Here is a 21,531-nt window from a genome sequence, read left to right on the forward strand (position 1 = left end):
TGGTGTGATCCATTCATGTTACAAGTGCTTCAAGAGCAAACCTCCACTCACCACTCACATAATGGGTCAGTTACCCTCGCATAGAGTTGAGCCATCATTACCCTTTGTTAAGGTTGGTCTTGATTATGGTGGCCCAATCATCATTAAAGGTGATATCCCAAGGAGTAAGATAAAGTTTAAAGCGTACATTGCTCTCTTTGTTTGTCTTGTCACTAAAGCAATACATCTTGAAACTGTGAAGAGTCTAACGACTCAGGACTTCCTCGCCGCATTTAGAAGATTCACGGCGCGTAGAGGATTTCCAAATCTCATCTTGAGTGATAATGGCACAAATTTTGTTGGAGCCAACAATGAGTTATTAAGATTTATTAAGGATAGCTCTACTGAAATAGAGGAATATTCATCTAATTTGAATGTGAATTGGAAATTTATTCCACCCTCCAGTCCTCATTTCGGTGGGCTTTGGGAAGCTGGAATAAAGTCACTTTACAATGGCGAAAAATGAAAGTATCCTCCTATTCAATACATCATATATTCCGTCATTAGACGGAGTAAACAAGTTCAGACATGTTTCGGCTCGTTTGAGCCATCTTCAGTGAAAAAATTAGGGGGGTTGGAATAATTTACATAATATGAGTTGAAAAAATGCTAAAAAACATAATGAAAGCGCAAATGAAAAAACAAACAAAAGAGAGCCTAGACGGAAACAAAATAGCACAAATATACAATATTCACATCAATATGCAGAGCAAAAAACAACTTATTGCGACAAAATTCAGTGAAACAGGTGTTAATTTGAAATAATAATTGATACTAAAAACTGCGTTAACCTAAGAAACAAGGGAATGAGAAAACAAATGATGCAGATGGAAATGAATAATAGCACATGGTGAGGTTGTGGACCTCATAGTTTACAAATTATTAGTTTATAAAAGCGACAAAACAGTTTGAAATCACTGTCAAAATCCTAGTGGAAACCCATCACATTAAAATGGTCAGGAGGAGAGCGGGAGCAAACATTTTGAGAGAAACCAAGCCTGAATTAACCTGCAGGCGATAAGCCTGTGATAAGGAGAAAAAACACCTTAAATTTAAGGCTTCAGAAATAGCAGCATTTTTAATATCTTCTCAATCTAGCGGTCCCTTTCTTCATTATTGTTTCATAATGTTGGCTGGTGTTTTGCCTTATTATAGAGGGGTCGGAAGGGCCACATATAAGAATATGAGAAGCTGTGTTAGGTAGAAGACAGATGCATAGTAAATTGTAGTAATCTAGTGGAAACCGTCAATGAAGTTCTAATCTGTAATGGAAAAAATGAGGTTGTATGAGAAACATGGGTTGATAAGTAAAAAGTGTGGAATGGTTGTGAAGAAAGCTTAAAACTTACGGTGTGCAGTAGGTGGTTGTCCTCTCTAGTGGCCTGGCTTTCTCAAAGTAACGGTCTCGTTCGCGTGATCGAGTCTATTGTTGGTTCGGCTGTGTCTGCTAGGATGGAAGGAGCGGAGGGGGAAGGGGAGGTACAGGGCTGGTTTGAGGAAGGGAGGTGTGTTGAGTTGGAGAGATGGAGGTGGGTTTGTTTGGCAAATATAAAGAATGAATGTTTCAAGAGGATGTTAGTTTACTCGCTGACTTCTAAAGCTCGAATGGTGTGGCCTTCTTAAAGTGACGGTCTCGGTCGCGTGATCGAGTCTATTGTTGGTTGGCTGTGTTTGTTAGGTTGGAAGGAGCGGAGGGGGAAGGGAGGTGCAGGGCTGGTTTGAGGAAGGGAGGGGATGTTGAGTTGGAGAGATGGAGGTGGGTTTGTTTGGCAAATATAAGGAATGAATGTTTCAAGAGGATGTTAGTTTACTCGCTGACTTCTAAAACTCGAATGGTGTGGCCTTCTTAAAGTGACGGTCTCGGTCGCGTGATCGAGTCTATTGTTGGTTGGCTGTGTTTGCTAGGTTGGAAGGAGCGGAGGGGGAGGGGTGGTGTGAGGAGGGGGGGGGGGGGAGTGGTGGTGAGTCGGGGAGATGGAGGTGGGGTTTGTTTGTGTTATGGAAATTCTGACAAATGTATGGAATGAATGTTTCAAGTAGAATGTTCTTTTTCTCGCTGACTTCATTTAAATTGTGAGTGGGGTTCATAAACTGATCTAAATCGATGTGGATGCTCTCGAGAATGTTGAGCAAGGTGCCTTTTTGCTCATAATGCAAGATCTTCAGGTCTTTGTCTATTGAAGTGTATTCGTGGCTGGATGTTTTATGGTGTTCGCTCATAGCTGAAAAACGATTATATTTGAGAGCGTTGCGATGTTCGGCGTATCTTATGACAAAATTGCGGCCTGTTTGACCTATGTAGCTGGAATTACAGGATTGGCACTTTAATTTGTAAACTCCGGAGTTCAAATATTTGTTGTTGATGTTGCTATTGTTATTGTTGACAGTGTGTGGATTGAAAATGAGTTTGGAGTTGGTGTGGGAGGTTCTGTAAGCTATTTTGATGCTGTGTTTCTTGAAAATATTAGAAATTTGGTAAATGCTACTATTATTGAAAGTGAATGTGGAAAATTTTTCTTTTGGAGCAGAATCTTTTACTAGGGTAGTCTTGGGTCTGCTTTTGTATCTATTGATGATTCTGCTGATGAAGGTTCTATTGTAACCATTGTGTTCTGCAATGTTGTAGATGGTATTAATTTCTTTTTTGAAATTCTTGCGAGATAAAGGGATAGTTAATGCTCTGAGGACCATGCTATTGTAAGCTGCTTTTTTATGTATGTCTGGGTGCACAGAGGTCTGATGGATGGTATTGATGGTATGGGTGGGTTTCCTGTATATATTGAAGGATAAAGTGTTGTTGCTGTTGCGCATAATGGTTAAGTCCAGGTAATTAAGGGCTTTATTGTTTTCTGACTCTATGGCGAATTTTATATGTGGGTCAATAGAGTTGAGAAATCCAAGTACTGTGTTGCTGTTGGTAACGTGGGAGTCTAAAATAACAAAGGTGTCATCTACAAAGCGTGTCCAGTGTTGAATGCTATTGATCTTGCCAATGATGTGAGAATGTTCTAAATGATCAATGTAGATGTCTGCAAGGATTCCTGAAGCTGGTGACCCCATGGGAAGACCTATCTGTTGGTAAATGACAGTGTTGAAAGTGAAGAAATTGTTGTTCAAAGTAAATTCCAGAATTCGAATAAATTCATCTATTTCGCCTATACTTAAATTGCTGAATTTGGAGAGATTGTTTTTGATCAATTGTACGGTGCTGTTAACGGGAACATTAGCGTACATGTTAGTAATATCAAAAGAATGAAGAGTGTGGTGTTTGGATAAATTAAAGTGTTTGATCTTATTGCAGAATTCTAAGGAGTTCTTTACTGATGTGTTGGCTTGAAAACGATAGTGTGACTTGAGGAATTTGTGAATGAAACGAGATACTTCATAGGTCGGACTGTTTCTGAAATTGATAATGGGTCTTATGGGGATGTCTGTTTTATGGATCTTGGGTAGCGCTTTGGCTGTGGGAAGTTTCAGATTCATGATAATCATTTTGGATTTTTCAAGGTCATTAAACAGAAATGAAATGTTCTTGATGATGGTTTTTAGGTCTCTTTGTATTTTATTAGTTGGATCTTTTTTAGAGGTTATGAAGTTGTTGTCTGTAAAAAACGTGTGTGCTTTATTAACATAGTCACTTTTGTCCATGATTACGGTAGCATTTCCTTTGTCGGCTTTTGTTATAATTAAGTCGTTTTGTTTCACTTTTTTCTTAAGTTTGTTTACTTTAGCTACGTGCACTGTGTTGGGTTTAATGGTTTGTTGTTGATTGAGGATGGAAGATAGCTTGTGTTTGACTTCATATCGGACCTCTTCTTGTATATTAATTGGTAATTTATTAATGGCCAATTCAGATTCAGCTATGGTTGAAATTAAATTATCACGGTTAGAAGGATTACCCCAATTATGTTTAGGTCCCTTGCTCAGCACATCAAGATCATCGGCATCAAGAATGATTTTACTTAAGTTTACTACAGGTTGGTGAAAATCATTAGACCTTGTGTTATTTGAGTTGTTATGTTTGCTAAGTACTGTTTTTGTTTTTGAAAGAGCATTCCATTTCTTGTCAAGTGTGTTTTGTTTCTTTAACAAAGTGAGGTTAAGTTTGTTGGAGACGTGGAATTGAAAGGACGTCCATTCGAGGGGGCAAAGGAGAGTGGAAACTTCTAAATGAGTTTCATATAGTTTGTGGTTCAGGAGAGATTTCTTTTTATGGAGAAATTTGATTTCCTCTTTAATCCAGATTTTATCGGTTTTAAGTTGAGTCGCGCGAGTTTTTGCTGTATTTCTGTGAGTTTTCTTGGTAAACTTTAGAAAATTGGGGGTTATGTCATTAATCAAGCATTTTTTCAAAAAACGTAAGTCTTGCCCTAATTTGGCGACCTTTATTTTGAGATTGCAATAAAGGTTGGCTTTCTTCTTTGCCTGGATGGCATTTCCATTACAAGATATTAGAATCATTCCGTATTGACGGTTTTCACTTTACAATGGCGAAAAATGAAAATATCCTCCTATTCAATACATCATATATTCCGTCATTAGACGGAGTAAACAAGTTCAGACATGTTTCGGCTCGTTTGAGCCATCTTCAGTGAAAAAATTAGGGGGGTTGGAATAATTTACATAATATGAGTTGAAAAAATGCTAAAAAACATAATGAAAGCGCAAATGAAAAAACAAACAAAAAAGAGCCTAGACGGAAACAAAATAGCACAAATATACAATACTTACATCAATATGCAGAGCAAAAAACAACTTATTGCGACAAAATTCAGTGAAACAGGTGTTAATTTGAAATAATAATTGATACTAAAAACTGCGTTAACCTAAGAAACAAGGGAATGAGAAAACAAATGATGCAGATGGAAATGAATAATAGCACATGGTGAGGTTGTGGACCTCATAGTTTACAAATTATTAGTTTATAAAAGCGACAAAACAGTTTGAAATCGCTGTCAAAATCCTAGTGGAAACCCATCACATTAAAAGGGTCAGGAGGAGAGCGGGAGCAAACATTTTGAGAGAAACCAAGCCTGAATTAACCTGCAGGCGAAAAGCCTGTGATAAGGAGAAAAAACACCTTAAATTTAAGGCTTCAGAAATAGCAGCATTCTTAATATCTTCTCAATCTAGCGGTCCCTTTCTTCATTATTGTTTCATAATGTTGGCTGGTGTTTTGCCTTATTATAGAGGGGTCGGAAGGGCTGCATATAAGAATATGAGAAGCTGTGTTAGGTAGAAGACAGATGCATAGTAAATTGTAGTAATCTAGTGGAAACCGTCAATGAAGTTCTAATCTGTAATGGAAAAAATGAGGTTGTATGAGAAACATGGGTTGATAAGTAAAAAGTGTGGAATGGTTGTGAAGAAAGCTTAAAACTTACGGTGTGCAGTAGGTGGTTGTCCTCTCTCGATCACGCGAACGAGACCGTTACTTTGAGAAAGCCAGGCCACTAGAGAGGACAACCACTAGATTACTACAATTTACTATGCATCTGTCTTCTACCTAACACAGCTTCTCATATTCTTATATGCGGCCCTTCCGACCCCTCTATAATAAGGCAAAACACCAGCCAACATTATGAAACAATAATGAAGAAAGGGACCGCTAGATTGAGAAGATATTAAGAATGCTGCTATTTCTGAAGCCTTAAATTTAAGGTGTTTTTTCTCCTTATCACAGGCTTTTCGCCTGCAGGTTAATTCAGGCTTGGTTTCTCTCAAAATGTTTGCTCCCGCTCTCCTCCTGACCCTTTTAATGTGATGGGTTTCCACTAGGATTTTGACAGCGATTTCAAACTGTTTTGTCGCTTTTATAAACTAATAATTTGTAAACTATGAGGTCCACAACCTCACCATGTGCTATTATTCATTTCCATCTGCATCATTTGTTTTCTCATTCCCTTGTTTCTTAGGTTAACGCAGTTTTTAGTATCAATTATTATTTCAAATTAACACCTGTTTCACTGAATTTTGTCGCAATAAGTTGTTTTTTGCTCTGCATATTGATGTAAGTATTGTATATTTGTGCTATTTTGTTTCCGTCTAGGCTCTTTTTTGTTTGTTTTTTCATTTGCGCTTTCATTATGTTTTTTAGCATTTTTTCAACTCATATTATGTAAATTATTCCAACCCCCCTAATTTTTTCACTGAAGATGGCTCAAACGAGCCGAAACATGTCTGAACTTGTTTACTCCGTCTAATGACGGAATATATGATGTATTGAATAGGAGGATACTTTCATTTTTCGCCATTGTAAAGTGAAAACCGTCAATACGGAATGATTCTAATATCTTGTAATGGAATAAAGTCCACAAAATCACTTTTAAAGCGGACCTTAGGAAAATGCATTCTTAATTTTGAAGAGCTGAGTACTCTTCTGTATCAAATTGAGTCTGTGTTGAACTCGAGACCTCTCTGTTCAATGACTGACGACCCCAATGATCAATGCTATTTGACACCTGGACATTTTCTAGTAGGGAGACGATTGACCTCTATCCCCTCTCCAGACATATCCAACAGCTCCCGCTCCTGTCTAACTAAATGGAATTTGGTGCAACAGCTGTATCACGATTTTTGGCAGAGGTGGTCAAAAGAATACATACAATCACTTCAACAAAGACGTAAATGGTCTTCTGTAGGAAAGTGGACTCCAACTGTGGGAGATTTAGTGCTTCTAAGGGAGGATAACCTTCCTCCTCTGGTTTGGAAAACTGGTATAATCCAGGAGCTCCATCCTGGTTGTGACAATATTACTCGTGTGGTCAGTGTAAAGACTAAAACTGGTCTTTTGCGCCGTGCCATAGTGAAATTGTGTCCATTGCCCAAGGATGTTGTATAGTTGTATATTTGTATATGTTGTATCTGAGTTTACTTTTTTATTAATTTGTCTGTGATGAACATGAACACTTGACTTTGATTTTGAGTGTTGAGATCCCTCAAAGGGGGGAGTATGTTGCGGCTTTTGTGTTGGTACTCGTCTGCCGCATTTCATTTTGTAACAGTTGGCAATGTGCTGCTGCGTTTTTGTTTGATACAGAGACACTGAACATGGCGGCCGGCAGCAGTACACGTGTTTTGGTGTACCTCCGAATTTGTTGTACATAATGTGTAAATATGCAGTGTTTTATTCATCTGTAATAAATGTTTGAATCACCTTGTGAGTGATGTGTTTGTGTCTGCTCGTTTGGGGCAGTCTGGTCCTCCATTTGATTTGTTTCAAAATTGTATTTGTGCGTCTATGGAACTGAACTTTGTTATGTGCGGCCGATATGTTGTTTCGTCGTTCGCAACAACTTTGACATCCAAACAAATCTTTCTCTCCATTCATTTGACATCATAAATATGTACCCCAGTATACAAACCTCCAAATTATCCCCCATCATTGAAAATAACTTAAATAAATTTAGTCATCTGAGTAAACTAGAAATTCAAGACTTCATCACAATTTTAAAATTGGTCGTCAACAATAACTTTTTCACCCTGGATAATACTATATACACTGACTGACAGAGCAAATGCAACACCAAGAAGGAGTGGTTCGAAAGGGATGAAAGTTGGGGAAAAAACAGAGACGGCACGGACGAATAATTGATGTTTATTTCAAACCGATATGCAGGTTACACAATGCGCACGGCATTGACTCAGTAGGATGTAGGATCACCGCGAGCGGCGATGCACGCAGAAACACGTCGAGGTACAGAGTCAATAAGAGTGCGGATGGTGTCCTGAGGGATGGTTCTCCATTCTCTGTCAACCATTTGCCACAGTTGGTCGTCCGTACGAGGCTGGGGCAGAGTTTGCAAACGGCGTCCAATGAGATCCCACACGTGTTCGATTGGTGAGAGATCCGGAGAGTACGCTGGCCACGGAAGCATCTGTACACCTCGTAGAGCCTGTTGGGAGATGCGAGCAGTGTGTGGGCGGGCATTATCCTGCTGAAACAGAGCATTGGGCAGCCCCTGAAGGTACGGGAGTGCCACCGGCCGCAGCACATGCTGCACGTAGCGGTGGGCATTTAACGTGCCTTGAATACGCACTAGAGGTGACGTGGAATCATACACAATAGCGCCCCAAACCATGATGCCGCGTTGTCTAGCGGTAGGGCGCTCCACAGTTACTGCCGGATTTTACCTTTCTCCACGCCGACGCCACACTCGCCTGCGGTGACTATCACTGACAGAACAGAAGCGTGACTCATCGGAGAACACGACGTTCCGCCATTCCCTCATCCGAGTCGCTCTAGCCCGGCACCATGCCAGGCGTGCACGTCTATGCTGTGGAGTCAATGGTAGTCTTCTGAGCGGACGCCAGGAGTGCAGGCCTCCTTCAACCAATCGACGGGAAATTGTTCTGGTTGATATTGGAACAGCCAGGGTGTCTTGCACATGCTGAAGAATGGCGGTTGACGTGGCGTGCGGGGCTGCCACCGCTTGGCGGCGGATGCGCCGATCCTCGCGTGCTGACGTCACTCGGGCTGCGCCTGGACCCCTCGCACGTGCCACATGTCCCTGCGCCAACCATCTTCGCCACAGGCGATGCACCGTGGACACATCCCTATGGGTATCGGCTGCGATTTGACGAAGCGACCAACCTGCCCTTCTCAGCCCGATCACCATACCCCTCGTAAAGTCGTCTGTCTGCTGGAAATGCCTCCGTTGACGGCGGCCTGGCATTCTTAGCTATACACGTGTCCTGTGGCACACGACAATACGTTCTACAATGACTGTCGGCTGAGAAATCACGGTACGAAGTGGGCCATTCGCCAACGCCGTGTCCCATTTATCGTTCGCTACGTGCGCAGCACAGCGGCGCATTTCACATCATGAGCATACCTCAGTGACGTCAGTCTACCCTGCAATTGGCATAAAGTTCTGACCACTCCTTCTTGGTGTTGCATTTGCTCTGTCAGTCAGTGTATAAGCAGGATGGTTTAGCTATGGGCTCCGCAGCCTCAGGCATCTCAGCTAATCTTTAAACTCAAACGCAATTTTTCACGCCTTCCATAGTTCCTACCCACGTCTTTTACCACCAATAACTTACCTACCTGCCCCGCCTTTAATCTACTACTCCTCCCTTATTTCCCTCTTCCGTCTTTTCCTCTTTTCACCCTCCATCACACTTTCCGCACTATTATTCATTTCCAAATTCAACCCCTGACTATACAGGGTGAACTTTAATAAAACCGACAAACTGCAGGGACTTATTCCTGACTGGAAATGAAGGAAAAAATGTCCTATGAACATGTGTTCGGACATGTATCTTTGCGACGCTAGATGGCACTGACGAATGAAATTTTCTCTGACTACTTGCAGTGTGTTTCTTCTGTTGCAGATAGTATCACTGAAGCAGCGTACTGCCAGAAGCAGAATGTCCGGTATTCATGTCGGGAACAAGCCGAGATGGTGTTTGTGTATGGCCAAGCCAATGGAAACGGTCGACAGGCAGCATGGCTATACCAAAACAAGTACCCTCACAGACACCAACCACATCACACAACGTTTCAAGCCATTTTTGGGACTTTGTGTGATCATGGGTCCTTTCAGACAGCGGAACGTGCAAGGAGGCGGCAGACTGTGCGTACATCAGATCTGGAGGAACAGGTTCTACAGAACACTGAGACAAACCCTAGTACAAGCTCCAGGCAAGTGGCCCGCCAACATGGTGTAAGCCAGACTACGATTATGTGTATCCTGCATGACAACCGCTATTATCCCTATCACCTGCAATGAGTGCAAGGATTATCAGCAGCGGATTTTCCTCTACGGGAAGGATTTTGTCGATGGTTTTTGCACCACACCATCACAGTTATGGAATTTCTGTCGTCAGTCTTCTTTACCGATGAAGCAACCTTTATCAGAAATGGCAACGTCAATCTGCATAATCGTCATCTGTGGGCCAAGGAAAATCCCTGGGGAATGGTTGAAGCGTCTCACCAGCATCGGTTCAGCATCTATGTTTGGGCAGGGATTCTTGGCGACCACATACTTGGACCAGTTATTATTCCACAACGCCTCAATGGAGGAACGTACCTGGACTTCCTGCAGAATACTCTGCCTGGATTGCTTGAGAATGTGCCTTTGGCAATAAAACAGGTTATGTGGTTTCTGCATGATGGAGCACCACCCCACTTCCGCATTACAGTTCGCCAACACCTCAACATCATCTTCCCCAGGCGCTGGTTAGGACGCAGAGGCCCTGTTGCATGTTGGATTTAAACCCCCTGGATTTTTACCTCTGGGGACATCTGAAAAACGGTGTATGCTGAACCAGTTCCTGATGTGCAGACCCTTCAACAGCGTGTTCACGACGCCTGTGACGCTATTCGACGAGAGGCCGGAACGTGCGAAAGATTGAGGCAATCCATGATACGATGTCTGAATGTGTGCATTGCAGCCCATGGAGGCCATTTTGAACATCTGCTGTGACGTGGATGCGACTCAGCTACGTACTTTTTTCTGGGACTATTTGTTGTCATTGCACGCACACCGTCCATTTTCGGACACATGTTCGTAGGACATTTTTTCCTCCATTTCCAGTCAGAATCAGTCCCTGCAGTTTGTCGGTTTTATTAAAGTTCACCCTGTATATATATATATATATAAGGCTATACAATACATATTATACACCATATTTTTTACCCCCTTACTTCATTGCCTTTTAAAGTCTATACCCACCTATTTTGGCTTCTATTAACTTTAATTTCTTTCTTTTTCAGCATTGAACTGGGAATTTTTTGCTTATTTCTCTTCACATTTGTTCTTTAATGTTAACTGTTCTGCATTACAAGACTAATCAACTGCATCTTCATACATCAAGCATACGATTACAATACTGACCCTCGAGCTATTTATTTTTCTACTTCTTTTCAAGATTTTATTAGCTTTTAAAACACAGTGCTACAGTCACATGTGTTATACTGCTCCTCACAAACTTACGTCTGGTGAAAAAACCATATCTTTTACATTACTGGTTATTTATCTGTGTACTGTTTTTTCTGTTTTTAAGTGATCGGCTGATGATGACCAGGAATTTGGGGTCGAAACCAGTACCGTTCATGATCAACTAGTGATGTAACCTTTCATTACTAAGTTTACATGTATTGAAAAGGTGGAATCATTACATAATTTTATTAATTTTAATTGTGATTCTATCCCACCAGAATCAGTAGCCTGCTGTTTGTGAATGTGAGTTTGTTACTGTGAGAGACGTCATCTATTCGCATGGAGGCGGAGGTTGGTGCTGCAGAGATGTCAGCAACCGCACCTGTGTAGTTCCGAGAATTGAGACTGGGTTCTGCTCAAAGCTACTAGAAATCGCTGAGACTTCATTCCAGCATGAATGACAACATTCTGGTAACTGTCGCGGTGTTATAAGAGTGTGTGGACAGCAAGTGAGCAAGTAAGCGCAAGAGTGAATTGTGTGATAGTCACATTGAGTTAGCAAGTGAACTGGTGTTAGCACTTTGTTACATTACTAAAAGAGTGTACTACTAAATTTTACCATGTCAAAGGTGTCCAGTGCCCAATTTATTGCTCTGGCTCAGGAATTCAAACAAGATTTCATAGACACCGATGGAATTGTTATGCGATGTACTATTTGTGATTCAAGAATTTTGTTCGATGAAAAACACCAACGAGATCGCATCAAACAACACATTTCCAGCTCTAAGCATCAAATGAATAAGACTCTTCAAGCAAACAAATCGTGGCAACCTCTATTACGAAATGTGTTTCAACAGAGTTCTTCAAAAAGCCAAAATATGAAGGAATTAAACATTGATTTGTATGCAGCTCTTACACAAGCAGGAATTCCACTCAATAAGGTGAACCATCCAGCTATCAAGGGATTGCTTGAAAAATACACAAAAATGTCAATGCCCGATGAGAGTAGTTTAAGAGAAAACTACATGGAGCCTGTTTACCAAGAAACCATACAAAGGATCAAGGAGAAAGTGTCTGATTGCGATGTGGGAATCATTGTGGATGAAACCATAGACTCAATGGAACAATTTGTTTTGAACATTTTAGTTTTTCCCTTAGGAGGGGAGAACATTAAGCCCATGTTGTTAAAAATGTATGAGCTGCAGAAAGCCAATGCCAGTACAGTAATGCAATCAATTATGGATTACTGCCATAAACTCTGGTCTACTGTTATCGACTTTGAGAAACTTCTTCTTGTGGTTATGAACCACGCTGTATATATGGTTTCAGCTGTTAACCAATTGAAACCTTTATTTCGTAAGTTGAAACATGTGACATGCTTGGTCCATGCCCTTCTCAGGGTTTGTGAATCCATAAGGAACGAATACGACATTGCATATCAATTCATCTTAGCCCTGAAGAAGATTCTACTGAAAGCTCTGAGTCATGTTGTTGTCTACAGGGAAACCACTAGCCTGCCCCTTCCAGATTTCCTGGTCATTACTTGCTGGGGATCATGGATTGAGTGTGCTGCTATGTTGTGTGAAAATTTTGACAAAATTAGAGAGTTTGTGCTTTCTTTGGATCCAGCAGACACAGGTGCAATTCCCAAGGCACAGCAACTTATCGGAGAAAATACATAATTTGCAGACAGAACTATATTGTACAAGTACCTGATTGCAGTTATTAAACGATTAGAAGAACAAGGTCTGGAAGAGGAAAAACAATGGGATATTTTTACTTCCGTGAGCGAGCAGTTAGATGGCTTTGCATAAGGCAAACTTGAGTCTTGTCTTCAGAAGAATGAGGAATTCGGCATATCTGTAGAGTTGCCATTCCAAGTGATTACAAGGTTTGACCCACTGGTTTCTGTCTTTAACATCTACAAAGACATTCTATCTCCTAATAGAAACATATTTACTTTTCAAAATGTGGAAATGCTTAATGTCTTGAAGTACAACAGCTTCATGTTTTTTCCTTCTTTTAATGAGTGATAATTTGATGTAATTGTTTGTAATTCAATAAACTAGATAAAGGAAAGAAAAATCATTGAATTCGTTGAATAAACCAGCACCTTTTGGTGTTTTTTTTTTTTTACAAAATTTACCTTATTTGAGCACCTTTTCCCTTCCTTACTTCATCTGAAATTTGCACCTAAAAATCCTAACTCTGGTGATGACATAGTTTGAAAAGATTTCCTACCAAACTGTACCATTAAAATATGATGAACAAGTTTTGAAATTTAAGTGCACGGAGGAATGTTTGCTGTAATTCACTGAGGCATTATCAACACTGACTAAAATGGTCTGTTTACACGTTCAGAGTTCAGACAAAAAGCCATCTGAAATTTGGTCAAAGTGTTCTAATAAAGCAATTGGATGGCTAGTCGGATGAAAATACCTTGCACTCAGTGTGTCCAGTTTTAAACTGTCTCTTATTTGATGTGCCTGTTGATATTGAAAAATGTTCTATTTTGTAAATAATTTTATTCTATGACCTAATACATTCTCTACTAATGCCTCATTTTTAGGATAGCCATACTGAAACTTGTCACTAACTGTAGAATCTGAGAATACTAAGCATTTATTTTGCCAGAGTTCTGAGATAAGTCACTGTAGTTATGTTTAATACCTTCAAATGTCGGTGCAAATTCTTGACACTGTTAACAGTATTAATTAACAAGTGTGTGTTGATTGCATTTTAGAGGCATAATGATAAACATTTCAGTAACAGAATTCTTCATCCTTTGCTTCAGGTGCAAAACTTAACTGCCTCGACTCGTGAACAACAGAAGAAAAAGAAAGTATGCTTCATTTCTTCTCTAAACTGAAAATGAAAGATGAGCAAGACATATTCCTCCAAAAACGTTGTGAGGTGGAAACTCCTAAAAGAAGATTATCTTCAGGCATCAACAAGCGTCCAAAAGCAGTTTCTGTCAAGTATTATCTTTCATATAGTGTGACTTTACGTCTGATCTTAGAGGATCGAATCAAGAAGGACAAGCCCACGTACATAGGATTCGTAGATCTAGAAAAAGGCATTTGAAAATGTTGATTGGACCACGCTATTTAAGATTCTGAAGGTGATTGGGATCAGATACTGAGAATGAAGAATTATCTACAATCTGTATAAAAATCAGTCTGCAGTGATAAGAATTGAGGGCTTTGAAAATGAAGCAGCAATCCAGACAGGAGTGAGGCAAGGTTGCAGTTTGTCCCCCCTCCTTTTCAATGTTTACAAAGAGCAGGCAGTAAACGAAATCAAAGAGGAATTTGGAAAGGGAATCACAATCCAAGGAGAGGAAATCAAAACCTTGAGATTTGCCAATGATATTTTATCTGAGACTGCAGAAGCTGCTGAATGGTATGGACGAAGTCTTGGGTGCGGAGCACAAGATGAAAATAATAAGTCCAAAACAAAAGTAATGGAGTGCAGTCGAACGAAGGCAGGCGATGAAGGAAATTAGGAAATGAAGCCTTAAAGGAAGTAGATGAATATTGTTACTTGGGTAGTAAAATAACTAACGATGGCAGAAGTACGGAGGATGACATAAAATGCAGATTAGCACGAGCAAGGAAGAGCTTTCTTAAGAAACGAAATTTGCTCACTTCAAACACTGATATAGGAATTAGAAAGATATTTTTTGAAGACTTTCATGTGGAGTGTGGCACTGTATGGAAGTGAAACATGGACGATAACTAGCTCAGAAAGAAAGAGAATAGAAGCTTTTGAAATGTGGTGTCACAGAAGAATGCAGAAGGTGAGATGGACAGATCGAATCACAAATGAAGAGATACTGAATCGAATTGGTGAGAGGAGATCGATTTGGCTAAATTTGACGAGAAGAAGAGATAGAATGATAGGACACATCTTAAGACATACAGGACTTGTTCGGTTGGTTTTTGAAGGAAGTGTAGATGGTAAGAACGGTAGGGGTGACCAAGGTATGAATATGACAAGAAGATTAGAGCAGATGTAGGATGCTGTAGTTACGTAGATATGAAAAGGTTAGCACAGGATAGGGTGGCATGGACGGCTGCATCAAATCAGTCTATAGACTGATGACTCAAACAACAACACATAGTGTGAAGAAAGCAGCTGTGTATAAAACAGGGTTTCTGGCTGTGTATGGAATTACAAAGAAACAAATGGAAAGGATTTCAAAATTACTACTGAATAATGATGTTCCACAAGATTTCCTTCCAGCTAATTTGGTAGCTGATATGAATGCGCATATTACTTCCTTTCCATACAAAATTGGGTGCTATACCTCAAAAGAATACACATTAATCAATAAAGATCCCATAGTAAGAACACAACGCAATCTAAAAACACTCCTTAAAAATTCAACATTCCTACTAAATGAACAAGACTATTAAAAAATGAGCACTATGAATCCGAAATTACCTACAGCAAGATCATTACCTAAAATACACAAAAAAAGATATCCTCATCAGACCAATAATCAATAGCAGAAACAGTCCCACTTACAAAACTTCTCAGTTCCTCCACAAGTTCTTAAAAAAACATTTTAAATTTCACAATGCAAACCCCATCAAAAATTCTATCGAAATTTGTGAAACTTTAAACAAATTCAATTTACAACCAAATCATGTTTTATGTTCCTTTGATATCACGAACATGTACTCAAATATACCCGTCAACGAAACTATCAGCATAATAAAAAGCAACCTCACCAAACACAGCGCATTAAGTAAAATTGAAATAGACGAATTCATAAAGTTACTAAGTTTTGTTTTACACAATAATTACTTTACTTTCAACAACAAAATATATAAGCAAGAAGGCTTAGCTATGGGAGACCCAATCTCCGGCATTTTAGCGGACATCTACGTGGACAATCTAGAACACAATAAAATAGTAAAATACATTAACAGACTCAGTTTATGGCTCCATTATGTCGACGACACATTAGCAATTATCGATAAACAACTTAACAATAGTGATAACATCCTAACGTTTCTAAATAATTTAGACGATAATATAAAGTTCACAAAGGAAAACGAAAACAACAATTCAATAAATTTTCTAGACATCAAAATCACAGGAGTTATGGACAAATTTGATTTCCAAATTTACCGCAAGCTTTCATTTACTCCAATAACTATAAAAAACTAATCTTTGCACCCAAATTCCCATAAACAAGCCACTTATTACAGTTTAATATACAGAGCATTAAAAATCCCTCTTTCACCGAATAATCTAAGAAATGAACTGGATTTCATAAAAGAAATAGCCAGATTCAATGGGTTCAATACAGTTATGATCAACAAAATCATTAATAAAGTCAGACTAAAATAAACCACAAACCTTTCTCCAATAAAACCCAACAAACCAAAATTCGTGAAATTCACATTTACCAACCCAAAAATCCATCAAATCACCAATCATTTAAGAAAACATGAGGTAAAAATCGCTTACACAACGCAGAATACAAATCAAAATTTATTTTTTAATGATAACTCAGTCAATTCAACCAACAATAAACATTCAAGGTCGGGTATTTCTAGACCCAAATGCTCAGTATGTAATTTTTCTTATGTTGGTCAAACTGGCCGCTGTTTCTCAACTAGATATGCAGAACATTATAACACCCAAAAACATAATTTCTCTGCGATGAGTAACCACATGAAAGAAACAGGTCACAAATTTACTACAATAGATCAGGATTTACAAATTTTAAAAAGAATCGAAAAAGGTAAGCTCACGACAGAATACGAAAACTTATACATCTTCTTAGATCAACAGTTTAACAAAGACAAGAACTTAAATGATGAAATAGATAACGAAAGTCCTCTTTATGAACAGATTCGAATTCTATTACAAAAACCATTCCTTCTGAATAATTTGTAAAATATTTAGCACCAAATTAGTAAACATGTCCAAACCCCCCCCCCTTCCTCCCACTGTCGACAACTCCTCCTCACGCGCAGTGAATGGGCCCTCAGCCATGCCTTCTCAAGCTCAACCCCCTCCACCAAGACTTCACAAATACTACACACGTAGTAAGAGCTCGGCGACTGCCAGTTGCTCTAAAACTCTCAACGTAAGCTAACATCTCAGCAGTCGAAGGGGTAAATGTCAACACTCTTCATTTAACTTTCACTATTCAGCCCCTTAATTCCAATTACAGTTATTCATTAAATTTTCAAATTAACTCTTTAATTACAGAATTCATCATACATTGGACTAACCATCGAATGACAACAACGTTCCCTTCCAACTAAAACGCTCACCTTAACACACCCAACAGCAAAGAGCCACACCTATCACAAACTCTTACCACATCAAAGAAGATGGTCTAATGACGTCTACACAGACTTCAATACAGCCTATGGCACCAACATTTTCAATTAATATTATCTCAAAAGGAACCAGGCCATATGAAAATTCTTCAAAATTTATAAGCAAATAAATGAACATGTACCATCTAATATATTAATTTCATGTTAACAATTTTGATAAGGACAATGTCCTAATCTTTAAGATTGTATTGTATTGAATATGTGGATGAATAATAAAACATTTGAGTGTTATTTAATGCAAAGATTTTCAATTCGGACCCAAAAATGAATTTTATCACATGTAATAATGGCAGAAACATGCCGAAAGCAGCGAAAATCTCATTTAAACTATCTCAGTACTATCAATTGACATGCACTAGCTCCAATCCAGGAGTACTGCTGGCAAAACCTGTCATCAATGGCCTAGTCGAGCATTCATTCAGATTGGGAAATGCCCAATAAAATTTGGCTACCCACTCAACGAGCGATCACTAGGAGAGCAATTATGGCAAGTAAAATCGGCCACATTAGGAAAACACTAAAATTCATCCCTCACGAGCACCCAATCAGACAGGAAACCCAAGACAAACAGTATGGTGAATAGTTCGGTGTTCTGTGTTTCAGTGATTCTGGCCAAAAGCAATCTGTACTCTTTGTGCATAATAACAGTCTTGTTTTTGCATTTTCTCAATAAAATGAATTGCTGTTATTGGAATTATTGATTTCTGTGTTTCAATGATTCTTGCATTGATATTGTATTTCATTTTCATAATACTATGAAGTTAAGTATTAGTTCAGTGTTCATACCGAGAATTGTATTTATATATTTCAAAAGCAATAACAATACATTTTGCAATAAATTGTGGGTTTTATGTGGAAATTGGCATTAAAAGTTCCAAAGTTCACTCCATTTAATGTATCAAGAGGACTTCCGCAATTCTAAGATATGTCGTTTTTTCATTATCTATGAATCGGATTTTGTATTTTTGTGCATTGAAGTGTGCATTAGTAAAGGCATCATGCACTGGCAGAAGTGTAAAACATAGATCGACATTTTTCCATAACCTAGACAGTTTTTCCCTTTTCCTGTAAAATCTAGATATTGTCAGAAGTCCCATTTCAACATCAGGTGATTCACAAATCAGTTTGAAGATATGAATTATGATATGTTTAACCATCATCTCGGAACAAATAGAAATATGTTTGCTTACTTTTCAGTGCTTGTGGATCACAATTACTTTTTACATTGTCTTGTACCTCATGCTTCTATGCAAATCTTTGAATGAGCTGACTGAAAATAGAGAAGAGAAACTGTACTTTGCAATTTGATGGAACAATGAAAGAGGAATATTTATCACATTTATTAGTTGACCACACAGTATCAAAGAGAGCATATGTCTTTTGTTATTTAACAAGGGAGATTATTAATGTCAACTTATAAGTGTTGTCACTTGCCAATAACAATGCTTGTGTTTTGGTGGAGCAATGCACGTGCCAATTATACTCAGAAGTACGAGTATGTCATCATCATCATAATCATCTTCTAAAGGCTAAGCCTTGTCGCTGCAGCCACAGTTGTCTATCTTGAGCCAGTCGTTTCAACTGAGCAGGTTCTTGAAGTACGACACTCTGGGTCATCCTCTTCCTCTTTTTCCAGCAATTCTTCCTTCAATGATATTACAAAGGAACTCCTCTTGTTGCAGAATGTGAGCAATAAATTTTATTTTCCGTTTTGCAATTTCAGTTATCAGATTCCGTTCTTCTCCTATCTCTCTAAGGACTTCGGTATTACTCTTCATTTCAGTCCAACTTACCCTCTGCATTCTTCTCCAGATCCACATTTCAATTGCCTCTAGTTTTTTCTTTTCTTGCATTCCTAACGTCCAGCTTTCGCAACCATGCAGAAGCACGCTCCATATAAAGGTTTTTGCAAAGGCCTTCCAAGTTTGAATATCTATATGTTTGTTGGCCAGCAGATGCTTTTAATCTTGGAATGTTCTCTTTGCCATGCAAAAAAATTGAATGAGCATTTATACAAGGAACATGGTTCAAATAGTGAAAAAGATAACTGAATTTACATTTTAATAAGGGTAGTTTTAGGGCCTGTACTGTGATTGTCAGATAAATATCCAGATATGTAGGCTACAGTTTATGAGTCAGAAAGATAAATTTTTACTTGCGTACTTGTTATGTGGCATAGAAACATTTCTATTGCATTGGCAATAAGGTTACTGAAAATGTAGTGAAATTTAATGCGGTGGTATATAAGGGGCAGTCAAATGAAAATCGAACACCCACTACAACGTGATCATTGAATAGTTTTATTCAGAAGTAATTACCAAAAGCGTTAATACATTTATCCCACTGGGAGATGAGACAATCAATTCCAGTTTTATAGAAAGAGGTAGGTTGCTGATGGATCCACAACTGCATCCACGGTTGCACTTCCTCATCCGAATGAAACCGGCATCCACAAATGTCATTTTTTCAGGTTGCCAAAAATGTGCAAATCACAAGGTGAAAGATCTGGGCTGTATGGAGGATGTTGAAGGGTTTCCCAACTCAATCGCTGAAACATAGCTTTCGCCAGATTGGAAGTATGAGGGCGAGCATAATCATGCAACAGGATGACTCCGTCCGACAGCATTCCAGGGCGTTCTGACTTTATAGCACGTCGTAGTTTCTGCAAAGTGTCTTCATAGCGCTGTGCATTGATTGCGGTTCCACGATCAAGGAAGTCGAAAAGCAGAGGAGCCCTGCAGTCAAAGAAAAAGGTCTTCATGACTTTTCCGGAACTTGTGTGAACAGCTTTGGATTTCTTTGACAGGTGGAATTGTAATGTTTCCTTTGTTGGCTTTGCTGTTTGCTCTCAGGCTTGACATGGTGGCACCTCGTTTTGTCTTCTGTGACGGTAAGAGAGAAACACATACTCTTCCTCATGGTACCGCTGCAGATGATTCAGACATCATTTTGTCAATCTTTTGTGTCCCTCTGTCAGTTGATGCAGAACCCACTGCGTCCATATTTTGTGTAAATGCAAGTGATCTTTGATAATGGCATGCATGGAGCCATAGCTAATGCCGACCTGAACACAAATTTCTTCTTCCATGATTCATTGGTTTTCCCAGATAAGGCCATCAATCCGCCCTGTCACATCAAGAGTAGTGGCTCGATGGGCTTTTCCTGGGCACGCATCGTCTTGCACTGAGGTGCGCCCTTCTCAGAATCTCCTATGCTACAGCAGACATGCGGCGATGAGTTTTGCGTATTCCAGCACCCTCAGCCACCAGAAAACAAACCACACTTCTCTGCTCTTCTTTGCTGGCCTCCATTTCTACAGCTGGACGAACACACTAGACCAGTCGGCGCACGAACAAAGACATAACCTAACAACTGCGTGCACCTGTGAGTTCCACTATACAGTTCTCCTACCACAGCAATGGCAGTATCGATACATAACAACAGTGCTGCCACCTTTTGCAGGGAATGTGTTTTATGGCGGGTGTTCGGTTTTCATTTGACTGCCCCTTATACATGTTCGCAAGTGTTTTGTTTGTTTAGTGCCATTTCCTTTGAAATTGTATTACAAGAGCCCAATATTAGACTGTTATTAGGCTATAATATGGAAGTTCCAGGCAAGGAGAGAATTAAGACTGAAGTCTACACAAATGAAGAAATTTTAAAACGAATTTAGAATGTAATGAAATGCAGAAATTGTGGTAGAAAATAAAAAGACCGATAATGTTACATGGACACAAAAGGTAAGATTCAAGTTATGTATCTTATCAAATAATTCCTACCACACAATATAATTTTGTCTTTTCTCTAATAGTAATTAAGAAGATGCTAAATAAATTGGGAAACCTGGATATCACTATGAGGCGGCATACATGCAGTGGAGGATTATTATTATTATTATTATTCACTGCCGGCCCTGTGGTGTAGGAGTAGTGTGCCTGCCTCTTACCTGGAGGCCCCGGGTTCGATTCCCGGCCAGGTCAGGGATTTTTACCTGGACCTGAGGGTTGGTTCGAAGTCCACTCAGCCTATGTGATTAGAAATGAGGAGCTATCTGACAGTGAGATTGCGGCCCCGGTCTAGACAGCCAAGAAAAATGGCCGAGAGGATTCGTTGTGCTGACCACACGACACCTCGTAATCTGCAAGCCTTGGGGTTGAGCAGCGGTCGCTTGGTAGTCTAAGGCCCTTCAAGTGCTGTAGTGGCATGGGGTTTGGTTTTTATATTATTATTCATTAATCAGTCAA

General features: G+C 39.4%; 2 protein-coding genes across 2 annotated transcripts in view; one reads left to right on the plus strand and one right to left on the minus strand.

Moving 5' to 3' along the window:
• The window catches only part of LOC137503216 (uncharacterized), an 89,433-nt gene extending 76,618 nt beyond the window's left edge, over positions 1 to 12,815 (plus strand). The window contains exon 2 of the mRNA XM_068230744.1: positions 11,201 to 12,815. Within this exon, the coding sequence (XP_068086845.1) occupies positions 11,543 to 12,604 (1,062 nt within the window). The 5' untranslated portion in view covers positions 11,201 to 11,542 and the 3' untranslated portion in view covers positions 12,605 to 12,815. The remainder of the gene's footprint in view (positions 1 to 11,200) is intronic.
• Positions 1 to 21,531, minus strand: part of LOC136885730 (leucine zipper transcription factor-like protein 1) — a 219,344-nt gene that overhangs the window by 51,495 nt on the left and 146,318 nt on the right. The window lies entirely within an intron of this gene.

The sequence above is a fragment of the Anabrus simplex genome, chromosome 1 (assembly GCF_040414725.1).
Source record: "Anabrus simplex isolate iqAnaSimp1 chromosome 1, ASM4041472v1, whole genome shotgun sequence".
Classification (NCBI taxonomy): Eukaryota; Metazoa; Arthropoda; class Insecta; order Orthoptera; family Tettigoniidae; genus Anabrus; species Anabrus simplex.